Source organism: Aethalodelphis obliquidens, unplaced genomic scaffold (assembly GCF_003676395.1).
Source record: "Aethalodelphis obliquidens isolate GAN/ISIS:26980383/991018 unplaced genomic scaffold, ASM367639v1 scaffold9, whole genome shotgun sequence".
NCBI lineage: Eukaryota > Metazoa > Chordata > Mammalia > Artiodactyla > Delphinidae > Aethalodelphis > Aethalodelphis obliquidens.
Genome location: NW_020837953.1, coordinates 35,166,562 through 35,192,545, shown reverse-complemented (window position 1 = coordinate 35,192,545; position 25,984 = coordinate 35,166,562). Strand labels below are relative to the sequence as shown.

At 52.2% G+C, this 25,984-nt stretch overlaps 1 protein-coding gene across 1 annotated transcript in view; it reads left to right on the top strand.

The window, feature by feature from the left end:
- EPHB2 (EPH receptor B2) overlaps nucleotides 1-25,984 on the top strand; it is a 186,778-nt gene that overhangs the window by 118,970 nt on the left and 41,824 nt on the right. The window contains exon 4 of the mRNA XM_027109808.1: nucleotides 24,985-25,140. Within this exon, the coding sequence (XP_026965609.1) occupies nucleotides 24,985-25,140 (156 nt within the window). The remainder of the gene's footprint in view (nucleotides 1-24,984; nucleotides 25,141-25,984) is intronic.

The window sequence follows — 25,984 nt, the reverse complement described above, 5'->3', positions numbered from 1 at the left end:
TGATGTAATGTTTACCGTGTCACAAGTTTATAGGAGCTGCTCCTCCCGGAGGGACAGGGTCTCTGGAAAAAGGGTACAAATGGGGAAAAAAAGAGTTTCTCTAGTCCAGAAGTATTTGTCCCTAGGTCCATTTTACAGGTGGAAAAGTTGAGTCACAAGAGACCAAGTTAAATACCCAGGGTTGTAAAGTATTTAGAATAAGATGAAACCAGGCTTGTATGGAGCAGGAGAGAGGGAAGAGGGTGGATGCCAGACCAGGTCTAGCCATTTTCCCGTCTGTTCCCAGGTCATCCCTGTCTTCCTAAGGACAGTTCCAGACCAGTCCTTCTGGGTGGCTGCTTCTGGTCAGCTTCTCACCTTAGCTTTCCCTGCCTCATTCCCAGAATCCTTAGCAACAGACAGGCAGTCTGAGAGGGGCAGGAATGCCCCCCGCCCTTGGTTGGGGCTGGTGCCTGTTTACCCAGCTGGTGTGAGCCCAGGCTGGGGTCATGGAGAAGACCCGGGAGGCCAGTCGTCCAGCTGGTGCCCCACTGCTCAGGTCTTCTGACCCCTTCTCTCCCCTTCAAGGTCCCCCTTCAAGAGGTGGCCCAAGGTGGGGCTTGGCCTCCTGGGAGAGGGGAGCTTGGCTCCTGTTACATCTCCTTCATGTCTCTGCTCTTTCATCTTTCCTGAAAAAGCAGAGGTGGCTGTGAGGAAAGAGGAAGCGCAGTGGAACATAGGAGCTGGTTAGTAAGGGGCAGGTGGCCGGAGCATGGGGTTTAGAACCAGAAGACCTGGTGCATCCCAGCTCTGTGAGACCTAGCAAATCACGTGCCCACTCTGAGCATCAGTGTCCCAATCTGCCAACTGAGGGCGATGGTCGCCCCTCCCTTGCCAGAGTCCTTGAGAAACTCAAGTGCAATAATGAATGTGAAAATGCTCTGTGGAGTCAAATGCAATATGGCTGCTGGTTGGCGCCATTATTTGATTGATTCAGAAAGGTACGTGCAACTGACTGGGTGCAGGGGTCAGATGACCCCGGGACCGGTGTGGGCACTATGTGGCTCCAGGCACGAATCTTCAGTTCCTCATATTGAACTGGGATAATAAGTCCTCTTCTCCCTACGGGGTCTCACAATAACCAAGGAAGATTATTCATCCAACTAGCATTTACTGAGCACCTGCTGTGCGCTAGGCTCTGGGCTAGGCTAGCATGTGGCTCCTGTCCCCAAAGAAATATCATACTAGAAGAGGATGTGGGACTCAGAATCCTAGAGTGTCAGATATCATTGAGTCTAGTCTCCTCGTCTTACAGATGGGAAAAACAAAGCCTTAAAGAGGACCACAACCTTTTCCAGGATATCAGAAATGAGGAGCACCCGTTGCCACTCCTCCTGAATCCATGGCAGGCATTGCAAGTCAATCACAGCACGCTTTCCATTAAACCCGATGCTACTTCAGGATCCTTCTCAACACAATGCTCCAGGCAGCTACCAACCAACTGACTGAAGTTGGAGGGTGAGACGAAGCTATTTGTATACCAAGCCTAAATTCTAACCGTGGGCTTGTCCAAGGCCATTTGGCCAGAATTAGCAATGCTGGGACTCAGATGCAGGTTTTCTCACCCACTCTGCCTCTCCATTTATTCCCGAAACCAGCTTTTGTTGAGTAACCACCCTCTGCTCAGCTTTGTACTAGATTTAAAGATGAGTAAGCCCTGCTTACAGGCTCACAGACTGGTGGGGAAGAAAGTCAAAGGGAAACTAATTATGATGAGCACTCAGCCAGCAAACAAATGACAACCAGTGAGTTCCAGTATAGGGTCGAAATACATTGGGCTTCTCTGCGGATGAATGACATCTGTGACGTATGAGATGATGTGAGGTGTCATAGGAGGGGCCATTGACCCTGATGAATGGTAGCTTGCAATGATGAGAAGGGGCAAAGATGGAACTTAGGAGGAGTGGCCTAGGAGGTGGTAGGAGAAATTTCTAGGCTACTTTCCTCCAACTACATGCACTGGCAGGCCCCTATTGAATGCACTCATCATACCCTGCACTCCTTCACTCAGGACCTCATCGTGCTGCTCATTACTTATCGCAGTCAGTCTTCCCCAGCAAGACCAGAAGCCCTGATAGGGCAAGGACTGGGTGTCTTTTGTTACCAGCTGGAACTTGAACCTAGTCCTGGCACAGTGACTGCCTGGCTCATAGTAGGTACTCAGAAGATCTTGGATGGATGGATGGATGGATGGGTGGATGGTCGGTCATGCAGCCTCTCTAAGCCTGTTTTTTCCTCTGCAAAACAGGGGAAATGGTGCCAACCTTATCAGGATGTTGTAGCAACTAAATAAGATGATGTGGCTAAAAGCCCTAGAACAGTGCCTGGCATTCAAAAAATCTTTATTGAAGGAATAATGATGACTATTTAAGCACAAGTGCAAAGACACTCTCGACAGATAGCTCCTGACAAGTGCATTTTGCATACTCTGCCAGGATGCTTAAAAGAGGAGGGAGCCTGGGACATGATTGTTAGAAACAAAACCTAGCAGTTCCCATCAGGACAGTAAGAACTCGCTTGGGAAATCCTACACGTTCTTAAGAACGTGGAAGGACAGAGCTAAGCATTAACTCTGTGTAGACTCACCTTTCTAAGCACTTTATACATATTAGCTCATTTACCCCCGATAGTGACCTTGGTGGTAGGCGTTGTTATTACCCCCATTTGTCATCTGGGGAAACCGAGCTACAGAGAGGTGAAGTAAGTTGCCGAAGGTCACACAGCCAGGATGTGGTCTGACTCCCAAGACCACTCTCTTAACCACTTGAGAAGCTCCCAGTCCAGTGGAAGAGACAGCTGTACTACTGGGTAGCAGTTACCAAGGGCAGGGACTGTATCTGACAACTTTCTGTCCCGGCGGGGTGCCTGCGACATAGCAGGTTCTCAATCAGTGTCTGTGGAATGAATGGGTGAATAAACAAACAAATGAATGAATGAACCTTAGAGCAATGTGCCAGGCTCTAATCATGGTATTAGTAGACAAATGGCCGGGGTTAGTGCATAAATCACCTGAGTGAGTGACCATGTCATTTCTCAGTGGATGTCATGGTCAGTTTTAAAGCTCACCTAAGACATGCGCTTTGCTGTCCATTCCTGTCTGTCACTACCCACTAATGGCCTTGTTGGTTATCCCTCCGATCTTAACCAGAGCCCGCTGCTGTCACTTCTGTCCTTGTAGAGCAGGAGGGAATCCGGGTGGCAGAGAGGGCCTGGTGCCAAGGAGACCATGCTCGACTCAAAGCTGGAAGTGGAGACTTTGGCCCAGGCATCCGTTTGGCCCTGGGCAGTCACATCCTTCTCTGAGCCTCGCTTTCCTCATCGTCACGAGGGGGATAATAATCACACCCCATCACGGGCTGTCGTGAGGTGCACCCGTGGCCACGCTTAGGAAACAGAAGCAGGTTGTTCTGGAAAGTTGCGACTTACAGGCTGATTTCAGGAGCAGGTGGGTCAGTCTTGAAGGCGGGAGCGGCAGGAGACCATGGGAGGTATGAACAGCAGCCCGGTGCCCTGTCAGCCCCACAGTCCACCTCCCCTCCCGGACACGCTGCCTGAACTGTCCCCATTTGATGAACTCCCGGGATGAAGGCCTCGTGTCTTCCAGGAGGGAGCCTACTTTGGTGCACGCAGGTGCAGTGTACATTTTGACTCCCTGGCAAAGACGCATCCTTGGCCTCTCCCAGCGTGAGCTGAGTTCAGCGGGAACGAGACGCAGCTAGGGCAGAGGGCAGATGCCAGGAGCTGGGCAAAATCTGAGACCCTGAGCAGGCGTCCTATGGGGCCGTGGGGCAGCTCGGGGAGCCACATGCCTGGGGCTGGGTGAGGGCAACAGGAGGACCCTAAAAATGGAGCAGGGAGCTGCCCGGAGCAGGTTTTTTCCCTTTCAACTTTCTGCCAAGGAGCAGCATGGCCATGGGCTCCACACGGCCCACAGAGGAGGTGCTGCCAGCCCACCGGGCACCTGTCCCAAAAGCCTAATAATTACGGGCTCTCGATGGGCAGTCAGCTCGCTGATTGAGAGTCCTTGGGGAGAAGGCGCTGCTGAAACAGTGAAATACTCGGAAGGAAACACTGTTACTCCTTCGCAGAAGCAGAAGGCTCTCACCCCTCATGTTCACGCACGGCTCTACGGGGGGCAGAAGAAACTGCTGGCAGGTCCTCATTAAATCCAACCTCCTCTCTCCACCCTCACTGTCACCACCCTGTCCAGCCACCATCACGTCTGCCTGTTCAAATCACAGGCCATTTCACAGCCCTGCCGAACACCCTCCATGGGTTTCCCATCTACTTTCTGTGTCCACGGGCCTGAGGCTCAGTCTCCCACTCTTTTCCCCTTGTTCACACCTCTCCAGCCACAAGGGCCTCTGCACTCCTCAGACACACTAGGCTTCTTTATTTACTCCTGAGGAAGGGCTTTTGCACATGCTGTTCCCTCTGCCCGGAATCCCCTTCCCTGTGCTCTCCCCATAACCGACTCCTTCATGTCCTTCAGGTCTCAGCTCACATGTCACCTCCTCAGAGAAGCCCTCCCTGACCACCCCAGCTAGAGTTGTCCCCCAACTCAGCACCCTCCAGCACATCACCCTGTACTTATTTGATAACTTGTTTATTATTATTCATATTCCTCATCTGATTGTAAGCTCTACAAGTAGGGACCTAGCTTGTCTTATTTGCTGCTGTGTCCCCAGCAGCTAGAACAATGCCTGGCACATAGTAGGGCTTCATGTCTGTTGAATGAATGATCCCTACTAGGAGGGATCTGTAATGCAAGCAACATTTCTTTTTTTTTTTTTTAACATCTTTATTGGAGTATAATTGCTTTACAATGGTGTGTTAGTTCCTGCTTTACAACAAAGTGAATCAGTTATACATATACATATGTTCCCATATCTCTTCCCTCTTGCATCTCCCTCCCTCCCACCCTCCCTATCCCACCCCTCTAGGTGGTCACAAACCACCTAGCTGATCTCCCTGTGCCATGCGGCTGCTTCCCACTAGCTATCCACCCTACGTTTGGTAGTGTATATATGTCCATGCCACTCTCTCACTTCGTCACAGCTTACCCTTCCCCCTCCCCGTATCCTCAAGTCCATGCTCTAGTAGGTCTGTGTCTTTATTCCCATCCTACCCCTAGGCTCTTCATGACATTTTTTTTTCTTAGATTCCATATATATGTGTTAGCATACGGTATTTGTTTTTCTTCTTCTGACTTACTTCACTCTGTATGACAGACTCCAGGTCCATCCACCTCACTACAAATAACTCAGTTTCTTTTTATGGCTGAGTAATATTCCATTGTGTATATGTGCCACATCTTCTTTATCCATTCATCTGTTGATGGACACTTAGGTTGCTTCCATGTCCTGGCTATTGTAAATAGAGCTGCAATGAACATTTTGGTACATGACTCTTTGAATTATGGTTTTCTCAGGGTATATGCCCAGTAGTGGGATTGCTGGGTCATATGGTAGTTCTATTTGTAGTTTTTTAAGGACCCTCCATACTGTTCTCCATAGTGGCTATATCAATTTACATTCCCACCAACAGTGCAAGAGTGTTCCCTTTTCTCCACACCCTCTCCAGCATTTATTGTTTCTAGATTTTTTGATGATGGCCATTCTGACTGGTGTGAGATGATATCTCATTGCAGTTTTGATTTGCATTTCTCTAATGATTAATGATGTTGAGCATTCTTTCATGTGTTTGTTGGCAATCTGTATATCTTCTTTGGAGAAATGTCTATTTAGGTCTTCTGCCCATTTTTGGATTGGGTTGTTTGTTTTTTTGATATTGAGCTGCATGAGCTGCTTGTAAATTTTGGAGATTAATCCTTTGTCAGTTGCTTCATTTGCAAATATTTTCTCCCATTCTGAGGGTTGTCTTTTTGTCTTGTTTATGGTTTCCTTTGCTGTGCAAATATTTTAAGTTTCATTAGGTCCCATTTGTTTATTTTTGTTTTTATTTCCATTTCTCTAGGAGGTGGGTCAAAAAGGATCTTGCTGTGATTTATGTCATAGAGTGTTCTGCCTATGTTTTCCTCTAAGAGTTTGATAGTGTCTGGCCTTACATTTAGGTCTTTAATCCACTTTGAGTTTATTTTTGTGTATGGTGTTAGGGAGTGTTCTAATTGCATACTTTTACATGTACCTGTCCAGTTTTCCCAGCACCACTTACTGAAGAGGCTGTCTTTTCTCCACTGTGTATTCTTGCCTCCTTTATCAAAGATAAGGTGACCATATGTGTGTGGGTTTATCTCTGGGCTTTCTATCCTGTTCCATTGATCTATAGTTCTGTTTTTATGCCAGTACCATACTGTCTTGATTACTGTAGCTTTGTAGTATAGTCTGAAGTCAGGGAGCCTGATTCCTCCAGCTCCATTTTTCTTTCTCAAGATTGCTTTGGGGACTCCCCTGGCGGTCCAGAGGTTAAGGCTCCGCGCTTCCAATTCAGAGGACGCAGGTTCAATCCTTGGTCAGGATCTAAGATCACACATGCCACGCTGTGTGGCCAAAAAAAAAAAAAGATTGCTTTGGCTATTCGGGGTCTTCTGTGTTTCCATACAAATTGTGAAATTTTTTGTTCTAGTTCTGTAAAAAATGCCAGTGGTAGTTTGCTAGGGATTGCATTGAATCTGTAGATTGCTTTGGGTAGTAGAGTCATTTTCACAATGTTGATTCTTCCAATCCAAGACCATGGTATATTCTCTCCATCTATTTGTATCATCTTTAATTTCTTTTATCAGTGTCTTATAATTTTCTGCATACAGGTCTTTTGTCTCCTTAGGTAGGTTTATTCCTAGATACTTTATTCTTTTTGTTGCAATGGTAAATGGGAGTGTTTTCTTAATTTCACTTTCAGATTTTTCATCATTAGTGTATAAGAATGCCAGAGATTTCTGTGCATTAATTTTGTATCCTGCTACTTTACCAAATTCATTGATTAGCTCTAGTAGTTTTCTGGTAGCATCATTAGGATTCTCTATGTATAGCATCAGTAAAGCTGTCATTGTTAACATTTCTAAGGTCATGCAGAGAGCAGGAAGCAGAGACCCAGGTCTGTATAAGTCCCCACTGTAACGTCTGTGTTATTAAAACAGGGGTTATAATCCTTGTTTTACATACAAGAGAACAAAGACTCAGAGAGGTGTGCTTCTGTGCCTAGAGACCTCAGCCAGGAAGAGTTGGGGCTGGGATTTGAACCCAGAGTGCTGCTTTCTCTACAGAGACAGGGCTGATAGGAGGCCTGGGCAGCTGGGAGGTTGGCCAGGCCAGGCAGCGGTCTGTAACGCAAGGGGCTTTAGGGATGGACAGAGGCTGTTTGGTTTGGCAGCAGGGTCCAGGATGCAGGGCACATCCCCAGAGAGAGCAGACCACAGTAATAATAATATCTAATATTTATTGAGCACTTACTGCACGTGTGGCAGTGTTCTAAGTGCTGTATGTATATTAACCATCGTTTCAACAACCCTAGGAGGGAGGTAGCATTACTATACCCATTTTGCAGATGACAGAAGTAACCGCAGAGATGTTATGTGACTTTTCCGAGGTCACCCAGCTAGAAGTGGTCCATCTGGGTTAAGCTCGGAAGCTAACCACTACACTGTACTGCCTCTCTGAGAAGACAAAGCCAGACAGGGCTTCAGAGCCCTCAGGTTCAGGAAGGGGCTCCAAGCCCAGCAGAGTAAACGAAGCCTGCAGCCTGGGGCCACCGGATTCTGATCCTCGGGGCCCTGACTGATCCCAGTCCCTTGGGACTCTAAGTCTGGTCAGATCTGGAGGCTGAGTCCAACCTCCGTGCAAGGTGCCCAGGCCCTGGAGCCAGGCATCGGGGGTGAGATGGATCCCAGCTCTGTGATCCCCCTGCTGCGTGCCCTTGGCCAGGACAATCGACCACTCTGAGCCTCACCTTCCTCGGCTGTGAAACAGGGCCAGGAGTTGATCAGGATGTTGTAATGGGAGGAGAGGAGATGACGGACATGAGCCAGGCTCCACCCAGCCTGGAGCCCGACCCCTTGATGAGCTAGCAGTGGGTGAGGGAAAGCAGATGGCTTCCATCTCAGTTTAAATCCCTGCTCTGCCACTCACTGAATCAGTGATGTTTGGCAAGAGACTTACCCCTCTGCCTTATCCCCTGTAAATGAGGATAATTATAGTATAACTTGAGATTATATAAATTAATCCACATAAGGTACTTAAAATAGTACCTGGCCCAGAGTAAGCGCTAAGTGTGAGCTGTTATTTATCAGAAGATTACAGATGTTAAAATAGTAGTTCTGGCCTCTCTTGTAACCAAGGAGACTCTCTCCAACTGGGTTGCCTTGAGGTCAAAGTAAGTTAGGAAGCTGTGCTCTCAAACCCTCACTTGGTGACAGCGTGGGCCTTCTCTGCAGGCTGCCCTTCCCCAGAAGTTGCCTCCCCTCTCTTCATCTCCAGTTTTCTCAAGGATTAGAGTCCTTCCCTCTGGGTGCTAGAACTAAGGGCTTGTCAAGTTTATGAGTTTTCAGAGCTGCTTTTCGTGACAACCAGGCCTCCCCGTTTTTATAAGGACTGAGATAAGAGGAGAGTTTATGAGCTTAGAGGGTTGTCATCATCCGCTGCTTTGATGTCCGTCTCTCTCAGTTTCCTTCTCTTTTACAAAACCAAAGCACAAGGTGGGAACAGCAGCTCCAGGCCCCGTAAACACACTGTTCAAATAAAGGAGACGTTTAGAGGAAGGTCGAAGTGCGCTTTAAAGGTGCTCACTCTGAAATGACCGCGTCTGGGCGGTTTGTCATGAAGTGTACCGGCTGCTACAGCCGAAGATCACTTGTTCTGCAGATCTTGCTGTTGGCTCATAATTTTCAGCTTTTGACCCGTTAAAATTGAAAAGGTGTGGGAGTTTTGTAAGCTTTGGGGATAGGAGTGTTTTAAAGTAACTCTTAAGGAAGCCATCTATCTTTGGGAAGGTTTGGGATCAGTTAGCCTTGAAGGGCCCTAGTGAGCAGGCTAGTCTCCCCAGGTCCCTGCTCTGCCATGGGGGACTTTATGATCCAGGAATGTTCCAGTCCAGAGACTGAGCAGGCTTCTTCCTGATTCTCTGTGGGTTCACAGGCTGTCAAGCCGTAGGCAGAGCTACTTGACCTGCAGGCAGTGGGCACGGGGCATGGGTGGTAGGCTCACTGCTGTCCGCCCCTGCCTGCCTGTCCAATTTCATATCCTTTACCCCTGCACTCACAGGCTCAGGGTTCCAGCTGCAGGTCTCATATCTCCACACCTCTGCATGGGCTATTCCCTATCTGCCCAGCATGCCCCTCTTTTCATTCTTTTGCCTTGTCCTTCTTTATCTTCCAAGACAGCTCAAGTGTTTACACCTCCAGGAAACAACAGTGTTAAGGTCCTCTCCTCTGAGCTCCCAGGCCCAGCACTCCTCCCCCCACCCCACACGTCCCCTGGCACTGGTCACGCTGTTTGGAAACTGCCTATTTACTTGGACATCTTCCCCACCAGGCTGGGAGCCCATTGAATCTTGGGTTCCTGGGCCCAGCCCAGGTCCCAGCCTGGAAGAGGTGAGGCCATGAGACACCTCGTCTTCGGACTCAGAGGTAGTGCTCCACTGCTCCCCTCCCAGCGCTGTTACTGGCTGTGGGTGGATTAGTTATCCTCACAAAACCTTAACTGTCTTCTCTATAAATGGGAATGTCACTAGTACCTGCCTTGTAGGATTGCTGTAAGAATTGTTGATGAATGCACACTCTACAGTATTAACTCTGAATTTTCCCTACAAGGTAAGTCCTATTGATAGACCCATTTTCCAGATGAGGACACTGAGGCACAAAGAAAAGTTAGGTAACCTGCCCAAAGTCAGTGGTAGAGCCAGGGTTCAAGCCAGTTGGACCCTGACTCCAGAGCCTGTGCCCCTAACCGCAGAGATGCACAGTCCCGCCCCCATAACTTCCGTGAAGCCGTCGGCCTGCCACATAATAGCTGCACAATAGACGGTATGAATGGTCGTTGTTAATAGCTCAGTTCATTTTTAATGACGGAAGAGGTGGAACTGGTTTCAGCAAAGGAGGAAAGGTTCGAGAACTAAGGAGATGGGTCAGAGTTGAGACAGGGGAGTGGGTCAGCTGAGGCCAGAGCAGGAGGGCTGCAGTGCGAGGAGGCGAGGGCCCGGGCAGGAAGGTGGGAGGGAAGGACTGAGGGCACATGGCGACCATTTGAGCACTGGCACAGGACCACCACTGGCTTCCCTGCTTTTAGAGAATAAAAACCCAGACTCCGTCAGTGACCACATACAGCCATTGTCACCTTTCTTGCGTTGTGTCCCCACCTTTCTCCCATGCAGCCCATGCTCCAGCCACCCTGCCCTCCTCGCCCCTCCATGCCTTTGCACACACTGTTCATCTGCCTGGAAGGTCCTTCATCTCTTCTGGCCCTGATGGACTCCTACGTATCCTTTAATACGCAATTCAACTGGCCCTTCCTCTGGAAAGTCTGCTTTGATATCCTAACTGATCATAATCACTCCCCCCTTCTAGCCAGTGATCATCAAGGCTAGGGACTGTCTTATTCCACTCTGTGCCTAGAGCCCAACAGAGGGCTGGGCACAAGGTCATTACTTAGAATGTTGGGCTTTTTTTTACTGAATAAGTCTGTCCTTAATTGAGGGCAGGCCATGGTGAGACCACACAAGTGATCTCAAATCCCCAGTATACAGGAGGGCTAGGACATGGAGGTAGAAGCTGAGCAAGGTTAAGGAGAGAACGCATTACTTCCCAGAGATCCAGGCAAGGGGATGCTCCAGGGCAAGTCAGGCTCCAGAACTCTGCTGGGTGCCTAGAAAATGCTGCCTGGAGAGTTTGAACCTGGGACTCTACTCCCAGCCCATCCAGCACCATCCAAAAGGGACTGCAGACAGAAAACCAGCTGGACGCCTCAGATATCCTGTCCACTCTCACTCATTGGACCTCCTTAAAACGTGGAGCTCAAAACGGACCCTGCCTGAGCAGCAGGGAGGATGCTGGGCTGTCACTCTCCTTCTGCTCTTACAGCCTAAGACCACATTGGCTTTTTCAGCAGCTTTGGCTTGTGGTCAACTCAAACCCCCAGATCTTTTTCACTGGATGGCTGCCAAGCCACATCTTGTGCATTTGATTTATGGCTTGGGTTCGCTGAGGCTCACTCCTGCTCCCCAGAAGCCGACGGGAGAGGGGCAACGATTTCTGTACCCCTAGGAGGGAGAGCGACTGCAGGCTCCCCAACCCAGGAGCCTCAGTGTGAATGTGGGCAAGCTCCCCTTCTCCCTGTTTGTGTTTCTTAATCCCTTCTCCTTGAGGTGCCAAACGCTGGGACCTCTTGAGTGAGGTTTTCTTTAGCATCCAAGTCACAGGCCGCCAGGGCTTGAGCAGACCAGTCTTCTGGGTTACTGGGGGGAAGCAGTAGTCCTGGAAAGCACCCAGAAGGGCAGAGAGAGAGAGGGGCAGGTGTTGGAGGCCCAGGCTCCTGAACTTGGTGTCCGTGTGTCCTGGGGAAGGCAGTTCATTGCTCTGAGCCTTATTTTCTCATCTGCAGAACAGGGGTGACAAATCCTGACCTCATGGCATTCTTAGGACAAAAGTGCCCAGGCAGCAAGTGTGTTCGCAGACATAGTGGTGTCTGGGGTCAGAGACAGCTGGGGCCAAGCAAATGGGTGTCAGGCACTTGGTGATGTCCTGCTCTTACCTCATTACATGGAGAGGAACCGAGGCCCTGAGTTTGTACCATCTTTGCAAATACTGTTCCCGCTCATTCTTCTCCTCAGGGATTGCCTTTTAAATGCTACCTTTCAGAAAGGCCTTTCCTGACAACACTCCCTAAGGTGACGCGCTGTGGTCCTGCCTCAGCCCCCGCTGTCTCCTTCGCGGCCGTCGCAGATCGAGTAGAGTATTTGTGTTTGTCCACTGCTTCTTTCCCTCTGTTGCTCTCACTAGACCCTCAGCTCCATGAGGGCGGGGACTGCATCTTCCTCGCTCACCACTGTCCCCTCCGGCCCCAGCACATGGTCAGGACACGGTGGAGTGTGAACAGTGACCATCAGGGACTTCAAAGATGTTCCTTTGGACCCTGGCTGCAGACTCTGATTGTGTTCAGCGAGCGAGGGGATGCGTACAGAACCCAAAAGAGAAGCACGTGTACATTTCCCTCTGCCACGAACAAGGTCACTTCCCCTCCCGGGGCCTCAGTTTCCCCAGCTGTAAAATGAGAGACTGAACTAACTCCTTTCTCTCAAGTCCTTCAAGCTCTAAAAGACTCTTAAGTCGACACAGGAAGGGGGAGGAAATTACATTGAATTGTATTGCCTGTTGGGTTGAAAAAAAACAACTTCTGCCAGGAAATCTCTCTTACTCTGTCACTTTCTCCACTGGCCTGGAAAACACAGCCGTGCACAGGCCCAGGCCTGCGGAGCCCACACCGCAAAAGTCACAGGCCCCCTCCTGACCTGGGCCCGGGCAAAGGGGGCCCCTGAAAGGTGTGTGGCAGCTGCTTCCCGGGGGGTCCTGGGGTTTGTTGCCTTAACCGAGCTCGCAGAGCAGGTAAAAAATTCCAGACATGTTCTCCACTGACAGCTAATTGTGTCCTTTATTAATGACCATGGCTTTCTTGGGGCAGGTGGGAGGAGGTAGGAGCCCAGGGGGCTCCCTCAGGTGGAGCTGATGACCACGTTTCTGGATCCCATATAAGGGGAAGGGCTCCATGAGGTGACCCTGAAAATGCACCCCCCCCAGCTGGAGAGGAGAGGGGGCTTTCCCAGGCTCCCCAAGCCCCAGTAGGGGCGGCTGGCGCCAACAGGATGATGCAGGGATTTTGGAATCTGGCGGCCCAGGTTCTAGGTCCTAAGCCGGCCTCTCAGAACACAACACCAAAGTCCAGTGGATGGCCTGAAGCAGGGATCCACAAGGGGGGGGCTATGGCCTGCAGGCAGCTTGGGAGATGCTCCCAGCTCCATCCGGCCATCACCCCCACTCATGGCATGAGGACCCGGCCTGACAGGCCCTTCCTCACTGACCTACTACACCACCTGTCAATACAGCAGCCAGATGTGCCGGGGGACTCAGGCCTGCCCTGCCAGATGTGTCAAGCTCTCCGAGCACATCCGGCTTCCCCTCGGGCACATCGTGATTATGATTTAACACTCGCTTCTCCAGCCTGTGTGAGTCCTGAGGCTGGGAAGCTCCGCCATGTTGATCCAGCTTAAGGTCTGGGGGCCTGGAGCCCACTGCTCGTCTGTGGGGCTGTTTTCTCAAGGACCCAGTGAAGACCTTTCCAAGCCCTGTTGCAGTGACAGCCTCGAGCTGGAGGGAGGGCTTTTGTGGAGCTTTATTTGTTCCCCATTTTCTCACTAGGATCCCATGTTAGCCTGGGGAGGAAGGTGGGGAGTACAACATTAACCCCAATTATAGATGAGAGATGTGAGGCTCAGAGAGGGATGTAGTGAAGAAGTAGCTCAGCTAGGACTTGAACCAGGCAAGGGAACCTCACGTACAAAGGCCCTGAGGCTAGAGGAGGCCTGATATACTCCAGGACAGCCAGGAAGCTAGTGTGGCTGCAGTGGGGTAGACAGGGAGGCTTCTAGGAGTGAGTTCAGAGAGGTAAAAGAGATACAATTACAACAAGAAGAATAAAAGGCCTAGGGATGGATTTAACCAGAGAGGTAAAGGGGGCTTTGTAGGCTATTGTTTTTTACTCCAGGTGAGGTGGGAGCTGCGGAAGGGCTTGGAGCAGAGAAGCAACACACCGCTGATTCCTGTTCTCCAGGATCCCTCTGGCTGGTGTGTTGAGAGCAGGCTGCAGCCAGGGGAGAGTGGGGAGGTCGGAGGGCAAGGGCGAAAGCCAGGAAACCAGTCGGGAGGCTACTGCAGTGAGCTGACAGCTACTGCTCCTCTGCCCCTCTTTCTTCCCTTCCAGTCTGGGTATCAGGACTCCTGGGCTGCAGCCCCAGCTCCATCAGCCACTAACTTGCTGTGTGACCTTAGGCAAGTCACTGTCCCTGTCTGGGTCATGTATTCTGTAGTCATAAAATGAGGAGCTTGGACCAGAAGATCGTGAAGGTCCTTCTGACTTCCAGTGACCCAGACCCCACCTGCTTCTCCAGGCTTATCTCCCACCTCTCCCAGACTTGAACTTCATGCTTCAGCGACCCTGAACTATTTGCAGCTACACGCACACACACACACGCACACGCACACGCACCATACTACTTCAGGCCTCCGTGCCTTTGCACTGGCTGCGCCTCTGCCTGCAGTGCCCTCTCCCACCGGCCACCCGGACTATGGAGAGCCTGTGTTCTTCAGCAGCTCTCAAGCTCGCTGGCATCTCCTGCACAGCCTCTCCTTGACCCACCCCCGACACACACACCCCCACCTCACCCCACCCCGCTTCCTCAGTGTTCCAGGGCACTTCCACAGGCCATGCTGTTCTTTAAGAGACAGTTGATGGGGGCTTCCCTGGTGGCGCAGTGGTTTAGAGTCCGCCTGCCGATGCAGGAGACGCGGGTTCGTGCCCCGGTCCGGGAGGATCCCACATGCCGCGGAGCGGCTGGGCCCGTGAGCCATGGCCGCTGAGCCTGCGCGTCCGGAGCCTGTGCTCCGCAATGGGAGAGGCCACGGCAGTGAGAGGCCCGTGTACCGCAAAAAAAAAAAAAAAAAAAGAGAGACAGTTGATGAAGTGGATGTAGACTCGGAACTGGCTTCAAATCCCAGCTGCATCTCTGGAGTTGCCTAATGTTTTTGAGCCTCTGTTTCCTCTGATAATTATACTTCCTACTCCCAGGGTCAAGGTGAGGATGCAGTAGAATTGCAAAGCGTGTACGTAACCCAGCGCCTGGCACGTGGTAACTGTCTGGAATCTGGGAAGCCAGATTCCAGCTGAAGAGAAAGAGCCGTCGCGTGAACAGAGGTGGCGGCAGGGGGGTGGGCGTACCCTGGACAGTGTGGCCCCAGATCCCTGGAATAGCCCTGGTCAGGAACCCAGGACAGCCTCCAGCAGCCCCATGACCTGAGGGCACTCCTGTCCCCCTCTCCGCTCACCTCTTCCATCAGGGTCTGGTCAGAGCTGCCTGCCGGCAGACACACCACACTTAGAAACGTCCTTAATTGCTTCACCATAGTGGGGAGTCACCCTGCAGGCAGATAATTAAAAAGTTCAGAGCTTGATTAATTGGGAGGAAATTGGAGGAATGGGGCTGCCTGCTGGGCGGGCGGGAGCCCTCAGCCCCCACCGTGAGGATGGCAGGAAGGGAGGTGGGCCAGAGCCGGGACTGGGGGCCTGACGTAGTATCCAGGGGCTGGCGAGCCGGGAGTAAATCGCCCTTAACCCACCTTCACGGCCGTGGGGTTCAGGGTCTGGCTCCCGCAGGCGTCTGTGAGCTCGCCCCTCCGCACCTTGGGGCCTTCTAGCCTGCTGTCGAGTGAGGTGTTACAGAGGGCCTGCTCTGTACCAGGCAGTGAACAGGGCAGGCACGGGGGCTGCCCTCATGGAGCTCACACTTGGGCAGGTGGGATAGTGGGAGGCGGGGAGACAGACGTTGACCAAATGCCAAGAAGAGAGCCCGCTACTGGGGGCCCCGGATGAGCCCTGGAGTCTCTGACATGGTCCAGAGGCCTAGAACACAGTCTCCAGTCCGCACACAAGCTGGGTGACCTTAAGCACAAGATTCCACCTTTCTCAGACTCAGTCAGTCAGTCCACAAACACTTCCTGAGACCCCCTGTCCATCACCTCTCAGCCAGACCCCAGGGCTGAGAGGTGCCAGACGCTATGGGCACCCACTGCCGCCGGGCTCAGGGCCTCGTGCAGGGGCAGTCACACCTGTATAATCATGCAGGAGCAGAGGCGAGGGGCTTCAGGAGCACAGAAGGGAGGCCCTAAACCCGGCCCTGGAGAGGGTGGCATCCCAGGAGAAGGACCCAAAGGAGCTGGAGCTGAGATGTGAAGGGCGAAGAGGAGTTAGCCAGGCTGGAGCTGGGACCGCGTAGCAGGCAGAGGTGACACCGAGCACAGCCCGTTGGGGAGCCGGAACTGCCTCCTGTGACCCGAGCCCAAGGCTCGGCTGGGAGGCTGTGGGAGCTGAGGCCGGCGAGGTGGACCCTGACGGGGAGGCTGAAGCGGGCGGGACGCGCCACAGGCACAAGGGAGCCACTGAAGGGTCTTGAGCAGGGAAAGGACTTAGCAGCCGGCTGCGTGGAGGCTGGCTTGGGGGAAGCCCTGGGTTCCCCTCTCAGGCAAAGAGGAGGCGTGTTAACACAGCTCCTGCCTTCTGACTTCTGTCGTCCTGCCAGCTGCTGGCAGGGATCCACAGAGCCCGGGTCCCAGCAGGGGCAAGTGGGGGGAGCCTGGGCATGTGGGGGAGGGGGACAGGATGACTGACATCCCCTGGGTGGTCCCAGTAGGAGCTGCCACAGCAAGGGGATGACCCTGAGGCACTTCCTGGACTTAACCTGGAAGGGCAGGGCCCCCTTGAGGGAGGAAGGGCTGGTCAGGGAGGGGCCCCCTTCATCAAGCTGGAACACTGAGGGCCTCGGAAGCAATGTGAGAGCGTGGAATGTGGGGACACAGGCTCTGCCCCTATGTCTCTGAGTGACTTTGGACGAGGCACTTCCTTTCTGTGAGCCTCAGTTTCCCAATCTCTAAAATGGGAATAACACCTCCTATCGCACAGGGTGATTATGAGGACTGATGAGGTTATGGGCTCCGGAAGCTCCTGGCCCAGCACCAGCAGGCACATGTAGACACACAGTGATCAGAAGCTCCTCTTTCCAGCCCAGGAGCTTGTCGCCTGCTTCCAGTGTGGCTTTGCCCCTGGCACAGATCAGCACCCTTGCCCAGCCCAGCTCAGGGGTACTGACTCCACTGGCTTAACTTCAGCAGCAAAAGCAGGAAGCGTGCAAAATGCAAAAGACACTTTGCATGAGGGAGACCCCAAAACCCCACCCACTCAGCCACAAGAACACCACAAGCTCAGCCCTGACAAACGCTCAGCATAAGCCCCTAAAAACACACAGATCAGTTCTTCCACAGTTCAAGGAGAATGCAGGGCCCAGGGCTGGGTGCCTGAGCCTGTCCACAGCCAGAGTCCCGAGCCTGGAAGAGGCCCCAGAGATGGTCCCAGCCACAGCCAAAGGAGGCAGGAAGTGGCCTGGACACACAGAGCAAGGGGCTGAGGGGGCAGCCGAGCCCTGGCCTCCCCACTCTGGGCCTAGGACTCTTTTCTCTGTCCGAACTCCTCTCCCCGACCCACATCCAATACTACCTGGAGATCCCAAGGCAGGAAAGTAAGCCAGCTGCCCTTCAAACCTGGCACTGCTGAGCCCAGGACCACTCCCTGGCCCCTCCGCCCACAGTGGCCAACAGTCAGCCCTGGTTGAAGACAGGCGTCCTAGACTCTTGCTCAGGTGTAGCCTCTAACAGGCAGGGCCTGGGCCTTTTGTCTGCATGACTCAGTGCCTAGTACACAATAGGGGCTTAATAAGCACCTCTTGAATATATTCATAACTCACCATCTCCCCAACTGGACCCACACTCCTGAGGGCAGGGACTATTTCTTCTTTGTCTCTCTATCCCCAGGTCTTAGCACAGAGCAAGTGGTGGGCCAAGAAAGAATGTATATAATAAAAGCAAACACTTGCATAGCCCTTAATATGAACCAGGCGGGCACTATTGCAAGTGCCTTCTGTGAATTAACTCGTGTAATCTTCCCAGCAAATATAAGAGCAGTGTCATCATTCCCCCCATTATATAGACAAGGAAGCCAAGGCACAGAGAGTGAGGTGACTTACCCAGAGTCACACTGTTAGCAAGAGGCAGGCTTGGGATTCCGCCCTGGCAGCCAGCTACACAGTTCATACCCAGGTTCAACTTCATCAAGTTCTCGGGAGTGGGAGCTAGACTGTGGTGAGCCTGCCTCTACTCAGAGCCACAGACAGAGCCCTCTGGTCTACAGGACCCCCCAGGAAGAGAGAGAAACTCCTTGCCCACCCTGGAGGCCTGGCACACTGGGCCTGACAACATCTGAGTCCACTGTGGCACCAGGCATTCTGGGGCTTAATCCGGAGTCTCTGGGAGGCGAAGGGGGAGCACAGCCGCAGGCCAGCCAAGGAGGCTTCGAGGATCACCCGGTGCCAATTAGCAGCCCCGCCGTGCCAGGGCCAGATGGAGCCCTGCCTCGGCCTGACTCATGGCTCATTCGGTCAATTATCACCTATCCCCGGAGCCCGGGGGGAAGGCCAGGAGAAAATCTGTTTCCCCGTAATCCTCTCTCCTCCTCCCGGCCGACTGCCATCCCTGCCTTCGGTTGCCTGGCTAAGGGCTCTGGGCGTCTGCAGAAGGCAGGTGCTGGTTGGCTGCTTTGGCTCCAGGTCCTGGGTTTGGGGCCCAGGCTTTGGCTCCACCTTGCTGAGTGACCCCAGCAAGCCCTGTCCCCTAAGTAGCCCTGACAAGATGGTCTCCACTTGTGTCTCCACTCAGCAACTTGATAATTTTGTGTCCTGGAACCACAAAGACCTGGAGTCAAACCTCAATTCTGCCACTTAGTAGCTGCGTGACCTTGAGGCATTCACTTCACCCCCTCTGAGCCTCACTTTCATCATCTGTAAAATGGGGGTGATAATGGTACCTACTTCCGTGGGTGGTCATGTGGATTTAGTGAGAGAACCCATGTAAATCACTTGCACTGGGCTTGGCACCCGGAAAGCACATAATAAGTGGGAATTTTTATTGTCCTTGCATGCTGGGTGAGTAATAATACCTAACATTTATATAGCGCTTGCTGTATGTTCTAAGCACTTTATGTATGTTAACTTATCAAACCCACCGCTCCTGCCCTCAATTTGTTCACTGTCCAGTTAGGAAGACAGACCTGCCTTCATTCGACAAACTGAATTAACTGAGCACCTACTATGTGCCATACCCTGTACTAGGTGCTCAGGGTGTAGAGATTAAAGCCCTAGCCCCTACTTAAACCAGGGTTCACCAACTAGTGGGTGGTTACATATGGGTGAGGTCCAGTGGTGGGATGGGCTGTTTTTTGGTGGCTTGGATCACAAGAACTGACTCTGGGCATTTCTTCCCAACTCAGTATTCAGTTATCTTAGATTGGTAGCATGAAATTTGCCCTGATGGGAGCATTTTCACCATAGAAATTGGCAAACACAACAAATCAGGGCTTTCCCCCCCTCCCCAGCCATTTACCAGCACACAGCCGTCCATGGAGTCTGAGTTGTGTGCTGTAGAGAGTGGAGGGCAGGCCTCCCAGAGGTGCACATGTCAGATTCACCAATCCAGCAGGGCAGGAGGATGGGAGAGAAGGACATTCAGGCACGGAGAACAGTGCGTGTGCAGCCAGGGCATCCAGAGAACTGCCAACAGAAGAGAGAGGTGACAGATGGGGCTGAGAAGCATTCAGGAGGGTTGTCTGGGACTGAGGGCATTTCTGGGATGCAGAACTTCCAGCTTGAAAACTGGGGACAACTTGGTCACCCTGGTGGACAGGCTGACGGGAGGACCTGTGGGGAGAACATTGAGAGGTGGAGAGGGATCTGAGCATCAATGCAGCCTGGTGAAATTGACATGATAACAGCGGTAACAACCTGGCATTTACTTGGCCAAGTATTTTCTACCCCACTTTCTCATCTGATTCTCACAAAACCCTATAAGGGGTATATTCGTTCACTCAGCAAATGTATATTGAGCACCTGCTATGTTCCCACTACTCTGCCAGGAGCTAGGGAACCAATGAGAACCAGACAAACCCGGTTCTTCTTTTCCTCTCCAGGTACTTCCAGTGCAGGGTGAAGACAGATGGCACACAAGACAGACGTAATTGTTTTCTAATACAATTACAAATTGTGATGAGGCTCAATGAAGGAAACAGAGACTAAGACTGAGGGGAGTGGCAGGAAGGGTCAGGAAGACCCCAGAGCCGCCCTTGCAGGGCTAGGTGTGTGCATTCATTCTAAGTATGCAGGGAGCCCCTGGTGAGTTTGAGCTCTGATTCATTCTCGTCAGATCACTCCAACCACTGCGGAGGATTGGCGGGGAGGCAGAGGTGGAGCAGGCTACCCATTCAGAGGCTCTCACTGCATCTACACCACGCAGGTATCATCAGCGACCTTTCCGGAGGAGGAGACTGAGTCTCAGAGAGGGCGGGAGACCTGTCTGAGCCCACACACCTGTCAGAGGTGCAGCCACCCAAGTCTGTGACTGCAGCTCTCATTGTTTTCTTACCACTTCTGTACAGGAGACTCAGGTGTTGGAAGGACGGGGTGCCTTCCCAGCTGAGAAGCTAGAGCAGCGTGACCCCTGGGCCCCTGGGCAACGTGGAGGGGGAGCTGCCCCGGGCCCCTCTTTGTGGGAGAAGAGGTGGCTGATGGGAGCTGAGTCCCTGGCACACCCTAGTCACTCAGTACACCTGGGATCAGAATCTGCCTCTGCTGGTAAAGAGCCGTGTGTGTCTGCTCGTCTCTGGACCTCAGTTGCCTCAAATGTCAAACAAGGTAGCTGAGCTGGATACTCCCAGCTCTCACTACACCCATCCATCACTCACTAGGTACCTGACCTCGTATTCACAGTTTACAGTGCAGCCAGATAATTACAGATTTGTAAGTAATTAAAGTGGGAAGCTCAACCCTTTGTGGGGGCTGAGGGAAGACTTCCTGGAAGGGGGTGTACCTTCACTGTCTTAAAGGGGTGTACGCGTTTGCCTGATGACAAAGGGAGGGCATTCCAGGTAATCAGGGCAGGAGAGACACAGGCCGCAGGTGTGTGTGTGAGCCTGGGTGGCACCATATGTGGTTGACTGTGGAGCATCAGGCACAAGGCTTGGGGTGGTGGGCACTGAGAGGGGGCAGGTGCCAGCCTTGGGGTCCTGAGGACCCGGAGGAATTTAGGGAGCTCTTGTGGATGTTTATTAAGTAGCAGTTTTATTGTGGTATAACTCACATACCATACAATTCACCTATTTAAATTATACAATTAAGTGATTTTTAGTGTTTTCACAGAATTGTGTAACCATCACCACAGTCAACTTTAGAACATTTTCATCACCTCAGAAAGAAACCCCGTACCCATTAGCAGTCAGTCCCCATTCCCTGCTCTCCCCAGCCCCTGGCAACCACTAATCTACTTTCTGTCTCCATAGATGTGCCTAGTCTCGACATTTTCATGTAAATGGAAGCGTACACTATGTGGCCTTAGTGTCTGGCTTTTTTCATGAAGCACAGAGTGTTTTCAAGGTTCATCCATGTTGTAGCATGTATCAGTACTCCATTCCTTTTTATGACCGAATAGTATTCCATTGTATACCATTGTGGATTTTTAAATGACACAGAAAGGTTTGTGCTTTAGAAAGCCGGCCCTGGAGCGTGGGCAGGAGGAGGCCAGATGGCCGTGAGAGGCTGAGGAGTGGGTGGGAGGAGCTTTCTGGATGCCCACGGGGGTGGGAGGGCCACAAAGAAGAGCCAGGACTGGGCCCTGCTGAGGAGGAAAGACCTGGTAATTGATGGGCTGCAGGGGGTAAGGGGAAGGACGAGGCACCCAGGGTTCCTGGTGACCGGGTGGAAAGCGACACCACTTCTCAAGACAGAAGAGCGGGTTTTATGAAGCACAAAGATACAAAAGATACAGAAAGCGTAGAATGCCCGGTGGGAGGGCCGAGTAGTGGCCGGGCAGTACACCTAGTGGAAAGAGGCAGCCTGGGGAGTCAAAGAGGGGCCAAGACATGGCGATGGGAGAGGACAGTCGGGAAGGTGGTCCAGATGGAGGGGCTGGAACAGCGTGGAGGGGAGAGTGGGCAGCCACCCACCAGCCAGGCCCGCGGAACCGCCAGCAGATGGAAGAGGCGTGCTAAGCTGGGCAGGCTCTCGCCTGAGAGGGAGCCAGGAGGATCCCAGTCTTGGGACCAAAAGCTTCTGGCATCTATCAGGATAGTCCTAGACCCTCACAGGATCCCTGTGTCCCCATTCTACAGCAGAAGAAACTGAGGCTCAGAGAGGTCAACCGCTCAACTAGAGCCAGGGCTGCAGCCTGTGTGTCTTAACTAGACAGTGCCGAGATGGTGGGCTGCCCCTTCGTCCAGCCAGCAGGGAGAGGTGGGTGCCTAAGAGAGAGGGCAGGCAGGAGGACTCCGGGGTTCCAGGGCCAGCACGGCAGAGTGCAGAGAGCCCTGGACAGGCACCCGGAGCAGAAGCTGCCAGTCCCTGCCCGGCACTCATGGACTGTTGGCCCAATGCAAGTCTCCTAAAGGCAGAAGAGTGTGGTGGTTAGGGAAGTGGCCTCTGCAGTCCGACCACCCGGGATCAGATCCCAGCTCTGCCACCGTAAGCCCACATCCTCGGAAAGTTGCTTCACCTCTATGCTTTCTTTCCCCCATCAGAAAATGAGGGTGACAACATTACCTCTGTCATAGGGCTGGGTGAGGCATCGATGAGTTACTATGGGTTAAGTCCTTAGAACAGTGCCAGCATTTAATAAGTACTCAATAAATGTTGTCCAGTCCATATTTACACTCTGAGCCCTGGTTTCTGTACGATGGATGCCCGAGGCACTCACTGCCATCCTCCTCTTTGGTGTCACCATAGCCTGGTTGGTTGCATCAAAGTACTGTCTTTTCCTTGTCTGGCGGCTCCTTAAGGACTGGGCTGAAGCCGAGATCTTCTCTGAGATCCTGGCAGGGCCTGGTCAGGGTGGCATCAGCCAGGGCTGCAGGGTTAGGAAGGGTGCCACCTTCTGGAAACTCCCTCCAAAAAGCAGGCAAAGTAGGGCCCCAGGGGGGTGGGGGATTCTGTTTTCTAGCACCCTAGGGGGAACTGTCCTTGGCTTATTTACTGGGACTTCCCTGAGATTGTAACTGCAACCCCTGCCTGACCCTGGGCCAGGCCCTGTTCATCACATACAATCCTCATGGCTACTCTATGGGGTAGATGCTCTCTTACCGATGAGAAAACTGTAGCTCAGAGAGGTTGAACTACCTTTCTGAGGTCACCCAGCAGACTGGTACGTGAACCAGATACAGTTTAATAATGCCAGGAATTGTTTAGGCAGTTTTGCCTGAATAACCAATGTAATCCTCATAACAACGCTAGGAGGTAGGTACTATTGTCCCCATTTTACAGATGAGGGGACAACTTAAGTGACTTGCTCAAGGCCAGATGGCAGGGACAGATTGCTAGGATGGGATTTGCTAGGCAGCTTGCACACTAACCACCGTTCCTCACTGCCTTTCTACTTATGTGATCGCCAAAGCCCAAGCTCCTTCCACCTCAGCAGGCGGCTTCAGGAAGTATTTATGGAGCGCCTGCTCAGTGCCAGGTCTATGCTAGGCACAGGGAAAGGAGCTGTGGTTCAGACAAGGCTCCGATCCTGGGGGAGCCGAGGGCATGGCCAAGAGATCCCCTTGATGAATAATTATGGCAGGGAGGTAAAGTACCCTGAACGCAAGTCATGTAAGACCGAGGAGGGCAGCATCTCTGAGGCTGGAGCTGGTTGAGGAGTTGGGAGGAGGGTGAGTTGCTAAGACTTGGACTTGCAAGATAAGCTTGAAGACTGGGCCTGGAAAAATGATTTCGGGAAATCTGTGTGAGCCATTTACATGAGGAAACTAACACTCAGAGAGGTGGAGTTTCTTGCCAAAGGTCACACAGCACATGAACATGGAATGCAATCCAGGTGAGAGCCCCCGGCCTGTGGACAATTCAGCCACATTTCATCCCAAGGAGGAACTTGTCCATTGGAAAGCTCTTCCCTCTCCACCTCTCACTTACCCCTTGCTTGATCCCCCACCTGAGGCACCACAACAGAGCTGCGATTATGAACCCCAGTAAGCAGAAGAAGGCCAAGAAAGGGGCAGGGCCTATACCCCAGGCCTCCTGATTCCCAACCCAGGGTCAGGAGGAAGGGAAGGGTGGATTTGCACATAGGCCCACACAGGAGTGGTCACCCTAAGCCCTGAGCTTTAGAGCCTGAATCCAAATCCTGAGCATCCCCCCAGAGCAGGGAAGAAGGCCAAAGCCCATGGGAGAGCCCAGATTGCTGAATGCCCACCAAGTGTAAATACTGCCCTCCCCAGGCTGTCCCTGGTACTGCAAGCCCTCTTTATCTCAGTAAATTGATCAAACACCTGCTCTAATGAACAGCTCCTATTCCCTGGGCACCTGCACCTTGCAAGACCTCATGCCATGTGCCTTACACACTTATGCCAAGTGCTCACAATAGACTGCAGAAATGGGTCTTAACATCATAGTTTTCCTAATAAAAAACCAAGTCTCAGAATGGTTAAGCCACTTGTCTGGGCCACACAACTAGAAAAAGGCCAAAGCAGCAGACCCAGGTCTGTGTGCTTCCAAAGCCAGCGTCCTTTCCTGCTCTACCACATCACCTCTCTACATGCCCCGTGCTGTGCTAGGACTTTTTTTTACTGTAATCATCACAATCATCTGGAACCCAGGAATCTAGTTACAAGAATCAGAGCCCAGCCAGCCATTAGTAAGCAAGACTGGGCCATGAGCACTGCCCTAGACCTCTGCAGAGCCTTCAGACTAAGTCAGAGCCCAGCCAGCCATTAGTAAACAAGACTGGGCCATGAGCACTGCCCTAGACCTCTGCAGAGCCTTCAGACTAAGTCAGGATTGGTCCTAGAAGCTGTAGCACAGCCAACCTGGAGTAGACAAAGGATGATTGCTAGGGGCACCAGCTGAACCCATAGATAGCTTCAGAGACAAGAAACCAGGTAGCCTGAAACCTTCTGGGTGCAGCTAGGACTGCCATGTTGGGGCCTGGAGACCCCCAAGAGCTTCAGGAGATGGGGTTCCCCATCCGTGACACTGTGTGGCTGCTGTGTGATCCTGTGTGGCCACTCCGTGATGCTGCACCGTCCTTCCAAGCCTGTGGCCTGAGTCCTCATATGGTTTCCCCAGTGACTCTCCTTGTCTTCTCTCCAGGTTGCCCATCTGGAACCTTCAAGGCCAACCAAGGGGATGAGGCCTGTACCCACTGTCCCATCAACAGCCGGACCACTTCAGAAGGGGCCACCAACTGCGTCTGCCGCAATGGCTACTACAGAGCAGACCTGGACCCCCTGGACATGCCCTGCACAAGTACGTCCAGGGCCCCAGAAGGGCGACGCCTGACCGAGTCCCGAGTCCCTGCTGAAAAGCTCAGAGCGAGGGTTGGGTGGCTCTCCGGCTATAGTTTCCTAAGTGAGGAGCAGCCAGTTACTTGGTGGGAGGGGAAATGGAAAACTGGCTGGAAAGGACCATCCTGGGGTAGTCATGCTGCCAACATGCAGACACCACAGAGCTGGCATCTGGCTCCTTATCCCCTTCTGCTAAGTCACGTGGAGTATGAAGTCAAGGTCTTGATTCACAAAGGGACAGAGAATGGGAAGTTGGCAGAAGAAGAACCAACACAGGTGGTGTCTGTGGTAGAAAAGGCTTCCTAGTGTTCTTTCCTGGCAGCAGCTGCCTGAATCACAAGCCAAGATTCTCCAAGAACAGGGTGACTATGAGGGCAATGTCACAACCCTGTATCAGACAGGAATGGCAGTCAGCAGCAAGTAGCAGAGAGCTGACCCCAGTGGCTTAAACCATAAGGATTTATTCTCTCACATAATAGAAACCCAAAGATAGGCAGCCCTGGGGGTAGTGTGGTAAATCCATGAACTTCCCTGAGACCCAGCACTTTCTTCTGCTCCTCCATCCATAGCATGTGGTTTCTACCCTTCAGGTCACATCATAGTCCAACATTGCTGCTGAAGCTCCAGCCATCACACACATTCTCAGCAGCAGAAAGAATGAAAGGGACAAAAGGACATGCTGCAGCTGTCTCTTTTCTTAAAAAAAAAAAGTCCTAACCAGCAATTTCTGTATATCAGTGGCCAGCACTTAATCACAAGAGGCTGGGAAGTATAGTCTTTAGCTGGAGGTAGTTGCCACCCTGAAT